This window comes from Nansenia antarctica (genome assembly GCF_963989245.1).
Source record: "Nansenia antarctica genome assembly, chromosome: 5".
NCBI lineage: Eukaryota > Metazoa > Chordata > Actinopteri > Argentiniformes > Microstomatidae > Nansenia > Nansenia antarctica.
Window position 1 is genome coordinate 32,268,186 of NC_137690.1, and position 9,997 is coordinate 32,278,182.

At 53.1% G+C, this 9,997-nt stretch overlaps 1 protein-coding gene across 1 annotated transcript in view; it reads left to right on the plus strand.

The window, feature by feature from the left end:
* Positions 1-2,681: 2,681 nt before the first annotated feature.
* Positions 2,682-9,997, plus strand: part of kat6a (K(lysine) acetyltransferase 6A) — a gene marked incomplete at its 5' end in the record, with an annotated part of 23,112 nt that continues 15,796 nt past the window's right edge. Inside the window, one exon of the mRNA XM_080530985.1 lies at positions 2,682-3,386. Coding sequence (XP_080387111.1) covers positions 2,682-3,386 — 705 coding nt within the window. The remainder of the gene's footprint in view (positions 3,387-9,997) is intronic.

Here is a 9,997-nt window from a genome sequence, read left to right on the forward strand (position 1 = left end):
TTAGAAAATCCTCTAATATGAGAGCTTCTTTTTTTTTTCTTGCACTTGCCCGGTAGCCGTTATGGCCGTTTGCAACTCGCATTGTTGCCTTTGTAGGCCGCGGTCTCACCGTGAGCACCGTCCATGACATCCTAACCGGGGTTGTTCCTGGGGATGCTCGCCTGTTAGTGTGTGAGACCTCGGGCGTTGGAGGAATCTGTCACTGTTGGTCGGGTCAAAGCACTTGTTTTCCTTCACCGCCACCACACGTTGTTGACGTTTTGAGCTCTATTCCATTTGCTTACCAGACCATTTGACTTGCTTGCAAACAACAGTCAGAGAAGGGAAGGGAAGGGAAGGTTTGTAGCCAGGTAGAAACATAAACATCATTGTTTTTATCACATCAGTGATGGTAAACAGAGGTGAAGGTTTGGTAAAGTGAGGGACTTGGCTGTGAGCTAGCTAGCTAGGCTAACGGACTAACGTCATATAGTGTTTTGACCCAGTAGTTAACCCACATGTTCGCAACACATTGGTGATTTAAAAGTAGCCGTTTAGGAAATACTAGTTGTATTCAACATGAACGTTCCCGCTGAATGTGACGTAGCTAAACCCGGGGACGTCTTGTGTCAAGAAATGCAAGTTAGCTCGTGTGTGCGAAGGCTTCCATGTTGTTGTGTGTGTGAGCACATTTAGATACCTAGATATTCTTGGGGTTTGAATGTTGATACGATGTGTATGACACCTGTGTCTCATTAATGAATGAATGGTCTTTATTGTCATTGATATAGTACAGGTACCAAACAACGACATTTGGGAGGGGGGGGGGGCTCCCCTGGTGCTAGGAAAGAAAAAAACAAAAAACAAGAAGGGAAAGGAGCTGGTTTACATAAATACAGGCTATGTATACTATACTGTACAAATAAAACACTGTGCTGTACTCTATGCTATGCTATACCTATTCTAACATTTCCTATTCTCTGCAACCTTATGTACCCTAGGGTTGTCATATTGCACATAGTGTTATTGCACATTCATTTAAAGTGTCGCAGTTTGCAGGCTTGAAATGTACACATTTGTGCCTCAGCACTACACCTGATTTTCAATCCAGAACACACATGTTATGTTTTGTTACACATGGGCTCGTTAGTCCTATCAATGCTGATGCATGTAGCCCCTTTACTGACCCAGCTCATGACAGTCCAAACCTTGACAAATATTCAGTTGTAAACAAAGGAAGTGGACCAATATCCCCTAAAACTGTCAGGGTTCGACTTGAGGGAGTATGTGCATTCTGTGGATGCAGTTTGATTTAGACCAAACCATTGTTGGAAAGTACTTGTGAAGTTGTGGCCTCCTTATCTGTGTTACACAGTTCTGGTCACAGTGGCTGATCGTTACCGGCATACAGGTAGTAGGCCAAGGCCTTGCACTGCCCAGAGCTGCTGGACTGGAGGCTAGACGGGTTACCGCTCAGACAACGATCAGATCTGGGGTCATGTCTTGGCCAAGGAATCTCTTTTCTCTCCCGTACCAAAACAAATGCATATCTTTGGTCCTAAAAGATCAGTGGCTAAGGTCACGTAATTGTGATGTAGCCTAGATAACAAATAGCACGGGCAAACATTCTCTCACTGTCGTAAGATACAAGGGGAGACGGGCCTTCTTTGACGTGCGTTGAGTGGTGTTCTGTTGGCAAGCATCACGGCTTTGTTTACTTCTGCTGTTGTGAGCCGTTTGTGTACTCTGAGTGTATCCATTCAGGGCTACGTCCAGCGAACACGAAAAAGGGAAAGCAAATATTTAGCAAAACGATTCCCTCCTATCTGTGCTTTCCGAACACGTCCTAGGCCGGCCGGTACTACTAGATGCTTTGCCTCTTGCGCAATGTTTTTCTGACCCTACCCTTGTGTGTGTGTGTGTGCCCTTTGTTTCTACAGGGCGCGTTTGCTGCTGAAGTGCGATCGGCATGAAGGTGGTCAGCCGTCGCTGTTCCCTGGGCTGAGAGATCCGTTCCGTTCCAGACGTGAGAAGCGGATACCGCTAGAGAGGGAGAGAAAGAGAACACACAACGAAGAGAGATCGACGTCCTCCTGCGGATTTCACAGAAAACCAAGTTTGTTTCCCGCTGCCCTGACGACGTCCCAAACAATCCGTCTCTGAGTCTTAATAACAGTTTTCAACGTTTACACGGCGCATTGAGAGCGTTTTCCCTTTTTTTTTCCGTTGAGAGGAGACTGACTCAACAGGTTTTTTATCCGTTTCGCCCTTTTGCGACAGGCACTTGTGGGAGACACTTAAGTGTTATTGCGGGAAGAACCCCGGGCCTTTTTTGCGTGTGCGAGTAGATCCCACAGCTGAGTCAGTGTACCTGCTGCTCCGCCACTGTCTGCTCTCCCCCCGGCTAAGCCGCCCTGCCGGGTGTGGGTAGTGGGTGGACCAGGATTTATTGAAAGGGTGGGTGGGGGGGTCGGCGGTGGGGGCCTATGCTATGGTCAGCTGCTCCCTACCGTGCTGTTCGTGCTCTGAGGGAATCTCTGTGCGGCCCCGGGACAAAGGATAGTCTCCGGGCGGAGGGCTAGGAGGAGGAGGAGAGAGGGGGGGAGGCGGCGCGTAAGGGCGCAGGCCGGGGGGGGGGGGGGGCCCTTCCTTCCTTTGCCCGCCCGCGGGCGTGTGCGTTTTTTGCTCCAGGAACCGCAGCCATGGTGAAGCTGGCCAACCCCACGTACACCACCTGGATCCTAGAGGCCATCAAGAAGGTGAAGAAGCAGAAGCAGCGGCCGTCGGAGGAGCGCATCTGCAATGCCGTGTCCATGTCCCACGGGCTGGACCGCAAGACGGTGCTGGAGCAGCTGGAGCTCAGCGTCAAGGACGGTACCATCCTCAAGGTCTCCAACAAGGGGCTCAACTCCTACAAGGACCCCGAGAACCCTGGCCGCCTGGCCTTCCCCAAGCCCCGCAGCAGCAGCAGCAGCGGTGGGGGCGGAGGGGGAGGAGGTGGTGGCAGCGGAGGAGGAGGGAGCGAGGGCGGCGGTGGTGGAGGTAGCGGTCGAGGCAGCACTCACCACTCCCACTCGGGCAAGAAGCCCGGCCTGGACTGGAACAAGCTGCTGAAGCGCTCCCTGGAGGGGCTGCACGAGGCCGGGGGCTCCACCCTGAAGAGCATCGAGCGCTTCCTGAAGTGCCAGGGGGACGTGGCGGGCTACCTGTCGGCCAGCGGCTCCCTGGGGCCGGGCCTGTTCCACCAGCAGCTCCGCGTGGCGCTGAAGAGGGCCATCGCCCACGGCCGGGTGACCAAGCAGGGCCCGCTGTTCCGCCTGGTCAGCCGCAGTTCGGCCGACGGCACGGGCCACGTGGCGCTGGAGACCCTGCCTCCCGTCCGCCTGCTCCCGCACGAGAAGGACAAGGTGAGCCCACACACATACACACCGTCCTCCTCCCGTGTTTCCCATCCCGTACAACCACTCATACACACACACACACGCACGCGCGCGCATTCATTAGTGATTCGTTCTGGAAGTAGTCGGCTTTGAATCGTCGGCAACCTGCCCAGCGGCAAATACATGTTGTTTTTGTACGGTCAGACCAACCTAGCTGCAACCCCGCGGCACGTGTCGAAGCTGCCGGGACAACGTGTCGATACGCAGGTGAACGTACGCGGGCGGTGTGGCTCACTTAGAATTCGTCTGTCTTTTTGCGGCTTTTCGCAGCCGATAAGTTCACACTTAATATTTTGTGTTTGGCTTGATCAGATAATACACATTAGTGTATGCTGGTGCCTTCACACTACTTACCTGTTCTAGTAGCCGTTATATTCGCTACCCACATAATACAAAAAAAAAGGAAACATCATCAGTCGGTGTTGAAGCTAGTTATCTCTACATTTAGGCTACATGGCATATTTAGACTGATAATGAAAAATAATATAGTTGTTGTTGTTGTTGTTGTTGTTGTGGTTGTTGGGGAAGTGAGGTATTAAATGGTTGCGTCACGCTGATAGATGACAGCCTGCGTGTGAACGGGAGCTGTTTGAGCGGTCGGCTGTTTGAGCGGTCGGCTGTGTGTCGCTGATGCGTCTTTGTGTCGTGAGAGCCCGAACCGCACGTTTCCAAGCGGGAGGAGACGTGTTTGACCAGCAGCTGGAGAGACGGGCAGGTGAAACCTCAGACAGAGGTGGAGGTGATGCCTCTCCGCGCCGACACGGAGGTCAGGGCGCAGGTCACCGCTGCACCATGGGAGGAGACGGACCGCTTCGCGTGTGTGTTTGTCTGTGTGTGTGTGGGGGGGAACTGTTTGTGTGTGGAACTGTCTGTTTGTGGGTGTGGGAAACTGCCTGTGTGTGTGTGTGTGTGTGTGTGTGTGTGGCACTGCTTGCATGTGTGTGTGTGTGTGTGTGTGTGGCACTGCTTGCGTGCTTGGGTGTGTGTGTGTGGCACTGCGTATGTGGTTGGGTGTGTATGGCACTGCTTGTGTGTGTGGGGGGAGGCACTGTGTGGGTGTGTGTAGCACTGCCTCTGTGTGTGTGTGTGTGTGTGTGTAGTACTGCCTGTGTCTGTGTATGGACGTGGCACTAGGCGCCTTCAGTTTCTCCATCAGGGGGCCGGTGGTGCTGTGGTGGCGAGGTGCCGGCGGACGGGCCAGTGGTGAGCTTAGTCCTCTCTGGGCGTCTGCTAGGGCAGCTCTCCAGCCCTCGCCTCCAGAAGGGGGGGAGGAGGAGGAGGTAGAAGAAGAACAAGAAAAAGTGGTAGGAGGAGGAGGAGGTCAGGGGAGAGAGAGAGTCACGTGGCTCCCCTCATCCTGTGAGGACTGGCGACCAGCTGCAGGGCTGCTCCCCGTCAGGAGATGAGAGGAAGAGAGAGAGACGGGGAGAGAGGGGAAGAAAGAAAGAGAGAGAGAGAAAAGGAGGGAGGAAGCGAGAGAGTCATCAGCACTGGTTCCAGAGGAAGAGGGCCAGACTGACGCATGCTCTGAGCCGCCCTGCCCAGCACAGGGAGGGAGGGAGAGGGCGAGAGAGAGACAGAGGGAGGGAGGGAGGGAGACAGAGGCAGAGAGAGCAGCAGACATGCAGGCGACAGAGGAGCCAGGGAACACACCCACTTGTGTAACCCGATAGACAGCAGCTGGGCACTAACCTCCTGCCCAGGGGCAGGACCACTCTCACGTTTACACACACACACACACACACCACGTAATACACACACACACACACATAAACACACACACAGACATATGTAAACACAACTATGTGCAAACAAACACACACACACACAGAAACACACACGGAGTACAGTAAACAAACAAACATGCGCATACACGCAGTCGCATTTTGTGAATGAACACACACACACAAATCATAACGTGATCCCCCCCCCCCGATCCAGGTCATCGGGCCTGGAATGGATCTGAATGGTCTTGGCCCTAGCTCCGGCCAATGTTTTGACTGGGTTGGCGTAGTAAATCTGTGCTGTCTGTGCTCCCTGCCCCCCCCCCCCCCCTCCCCCCCCCCCCCTCCCTCCCTCCCTCCCTCCCTCCAAGAGGAGGTGGAGTGAAAATGAGCACATCCACGAGTGGAGTGGAGAGGGCAGCCAGGAGGCACATGCCCCGGCCTGGCTGGTCACACTGACCCTCTGCCCCTCCCTCCCTTGACGTAGTGCAGCCTCTCTGGAGGGAAGATGGTTCTCCTTCAAAGTGGTGCTCGTTTTTCTTTTTTCTATTTTTTCCTTTTTTTTTTTTTTCTGCTTCAGCAGCATTGCCTTGAACTCTGGGATGTTCCTACGAGATTGAATATGGCCCTCGCTGCTTCTTCTGCCGGGAGTTATTCTAACTATTTGGCATTCATACAACCTCTAGACACGGCCCCTGTCCGCCTTATGCTTGCATTCTCTATTTAAGTATCAGACAGCCAGTCTCTCTCTCTCTCCCTCCCCATCTCTCTCTCTCTCTCTCCCTCCCCATCTCTCTCTCTCTCTCTCTCTCTCCCCATATCTCTGATGTAGAGCCTCTCTCCTGTCCTCAAGCGTGTGTGTGAGTGTAAGTGTGCTGTGACTGGTGGGGTGTGCGACACACTTGCGCTCCTCTCTCTCTCTCTCTCTCTCTTTCTCTCTCTCTCTCTCTCTCTCTCTCTCAGGCGGAGGCTCATCACTGCCATATTGCCTGCATGATTGCTAGCGGTTGTGATTTAGCAAGGAGGGGGGAGAGGGGAGAAAAATCAAAACAAATGGCTAAGCACCGGCTTTGACCCCATCGCGGGGAGATTTGTGTACTCAACACCCGAATGACTGTCACTCTGCTCCATTCAGACAGGGATCCCAGACCCCACTCACTCTCCCTCCCTCTCTCTCTCTCTCTCTCTCTCTCTCTTTAATAGAAGGGGTCATTGTCAGGCCATGTGGGGGGAGTAGAGTGGAGGGGGGGGGGGGTGTGCGGAGTCAACCGGGGGTCAGGGATGCATAGATAGCTAACCTCATTGCTTTTTTCTGAGCACCCGCTAGCCCGTGTGAGTTTCGCCTCGGCCATTAGGTAAAGCCAGAGAGAACGATCGCCCCCCCCACCCCCCATACTCGCCTGCCCCCCATTTTTTCCCACAGCAGCTGGACCGGGGTGAACTAGAGTTCTCGCTCGCCCACCAATGTGCAGTGTCAGGGGGAGAGAGAGCGACGTGTGAAGATATGAAGAGAACAACCCAGGACCCGGCCCGGCCCGGCCCGGCCAGGGCCAGTGTGTTTTGGTTCCCCTGACCGTCTGTGTCACACTGACCTGAGGGGTGACGAGTGCAACGTAGCGTAGGCTGTCCTTTCTAGCCCTCACTCTCTCGCTCTCTCTCTCTTACGCTCTCTCTCTTGCTCTCTCACGCTCTCTCTCTCTCTTACACTCTCTCTCTTGCTCTCTCTCTCTCTTACGCTCTCTCTTGCTCTCTCTCCCTCCCTCTCTCTCCCCCTCTGTCTCTCTCTCTCTCCCTCTGTCTCTCTCTCTCTCCCTCTCTCTCTCCCTCTCTCCCTCTCTTGCTCTCTCTCCCTCCCTCTCCCTCTCTGAATAGTAATTGTAAAGCTATTTCAGGCTCGGTCACTTTCACAACTGTAATGGTTACCCTGACGGCGCTGTGTGTAATTGCCGATACCTCTGCCGTCCTTGCCCTTCTCTGTCTTCTATAGACATAACAAATACTCTTGTTGTTTTTTTCCCTTCTGCTCAAGGTGAAGGCAGTCCAGTACAGTGGACATGAATACAAATGCTACTAAACATTGATTATGTGCCTCTTCGGGGCGATTTCCCCCCCCCCCCCCCCACCCACCACCACCACCACCACTACATCATCCTAGATGTGTGGTCGTATAGAAGTTCAGGGTCAACGGGGGGGGGGGGGGGGGGATCACGGTTAAGCCAGATGGAGTGAGTCATTTCTCACCACTAGACACACAGGGGTCATCCTGGAACTCCCCTGGTTTCTCACTTACCGGGCTTGTGACGGACTGTCGCGATCTTCCCCAAAGTCGTTGATTTGATTCCTCTGTCGTGGTTTCCGAACAGAGGGGTCTGAGGACATGAACCCCGGGAAATCCTCCGGTGAGGTTCGATAAGGAGGCGACCGTAGAGGGATGCGAGGAATCGAGAGGGAAAGTCTTTTGAGAGTTGTCTTTGAAAGCCAGATTGAGTAAGGCCTACGTACGTAGATAGCAGGTGTTTAATTATGGATTACAGTGCCAGGGAGGAGTGGTGTTTGTTTGGGCGAAAGTTCAGTGAGATTTGCATCGGAGGCAGCTACTGGTTTCCATTTTCCCCGTCACAGGGTCGTCACGTTCGAGACAGAATTTGAATAGGCCTTTGCAGTGCTCCAACGCTGCCACCTCCTCCTTTTGACCTTAATCATATTTAGGTTGTGATAATGTCCTGATGGTTGTGTGCCTGGCTGGCAGTAGGATGGTCTTATGAAACACTAGGCTGTGTGTTTGTGTGTTTTGGGGTCTTTGGGTCGGAACACCTGGGTTCGGATCCCCCGGCCGAGTCAAACCAAAGAAACGGTGCCCGATGCCTCTCAGCTTGGCACTTGTGCATCGGACGGTGGAGTGAGGCAGTCCCCCTGTCCGACGAGCGTCCTGTCCAGGTTCTGTACTTGTACATCCAGCTGTCCCAATGCTACAGACACAGGACATGACCTCCGCCCGGCCTTGCTGGATCACCCAAATCGGCGCAAGGCATCACTTACGAATGTGATGTGTCAGTACGGGTGCTTCCACATGGCCCATTGACCACCGGAGGGGTGGTTTACCGAAGTCAATAGCATCTGGACGGTAATCTGTTGGACAGCCATTAGTCAGGCCCCACAATAAAGCGCTACGACTACAGTGATGGGAAGGGCTCCTGGCATGAGAACCTAAATCACCCTAAATCCCCAAACGGAGCCAATGTGTCACCCCCCCTTCCCCTCCCATCTTGGGAGCCTTGCCTGGTGCACAGCCAAAGTGACGCTTCCTTTGATCCCGTTGATTTAGATTGCGTTTCCTTTTTCCTTGCCGCCCTGTAGCTGTTGTACGCCGCTGCTGCCACTGCTTCCAGGCGTGAAGGGCAGGTCTAACGATACAGGTTTACGTACCAACAGTGTTCAAAGACTCAACGTAGCTCCGGTAGATGCATGTAGCCTGTTCACTGTGTGGCCCAGCCACAACCACTGTGAACTGAGCCTTACATTACATTTTACACCATTTATTCAAAGCGACTTACGATTTTGAGATTACAGGGACAGTCTCCCTGGAGTAACGTAGGGCTAAGTGCCTTACTCAAGGGCACATGAATCTAGCGGTGGTGTTGCCAGGTGAGATTTGAACTCATGATCTTCTGATCACCAGTCCAGCTCACTGTCTATCCACTAGGCCACCACGACCCCATCCCTGAACTGAGCCATCAGCTCCTCTTCCACTCTGTATTCCTGCTATGATCTGGTCTCTCTCTCTCTTATCTTGTGTGCATGCGCACTTCATGAGTGTGAGTGTGTGTCTCATGAGCGACTGTGTGTGTGCGCTGAGCTGCAAGCGTGTCCTGTAACAGTGATCAATGAGGTTGTGGCGAGGGGGGGGTGTTGGGGTCTGTATTGGGGAGGGGGGGGTGTTGGGGTCTGTATTGGGGAGGGGGGGCAGTGTGGTTGGATGGTTGAGATGGCTCTCACATGTTAATGAGAACCTTGACTTGAGAGGAGACAAGGACAACAGGACTGCTCTCTCCCTCTCTTCTCTCTCTCCCTCTCTTCTCTCTCGCTCTCTCTCTCTTCTCTCTTGCTCTCTCTCCCTCCCTGTTCCCCCCCTCCCATTATCCTTATCCTTTCGTCCTCTCTTCATTGTTCTCTCCTTCACCCCCCCCCCCATCAGTTGTCCCGTCTCCATTACATCCTGTTTTTTTTTTTTTACTGCCAAACGGACATGTTTGGAAAACCATGCCACCTTGCCCTTCTTCTTCTACTTCTCCTTCACTGCTATGCTGTCGTCTCCTCGTCTGACGGCGTAGACACCAGACTTGTCTCGACAGTCTTCACGGAACACCTCCTGGTTTGGGTTTTGGAAGCTCTGTGGTTTCTTTCTCTTACCCTATCAGTAGCTTTTAGCTTTGTTGCTGTATTTCTTTCTCAGGTGTGTAACTGAGAGACATGTGCTAGGACAAGAGTAGGGTTACTCACACTCTTCTCGGTACAAAAGGACGTTCAAACCTGAAGGACGTGTTTGTTTGTTTTTTGGACTCGTCGCTAGCTGCTGTTCAAGTCCGGCCGGTACTACAGATGGAGGTTGTTGACACGGGGCCGCGACTTGTAGGTGTGTCGGCCGTGACTTAACGCTTCTTGCAAAAACATATTTTAAAACACGATCACGAGTCAAAGGGCCTCGACCGTGACACTTGACGGTTAGTTGTGGGTGTCGTTCAGAATGTCACCTGACCCCCCCCCCCCTCCGCTATGTGATGAAGCTAACTCTCAGTTAGTGTTGGCGTCTGAAAAAATGAAAGCGTGCCTCGTAAACACATTTTCTAGACATTT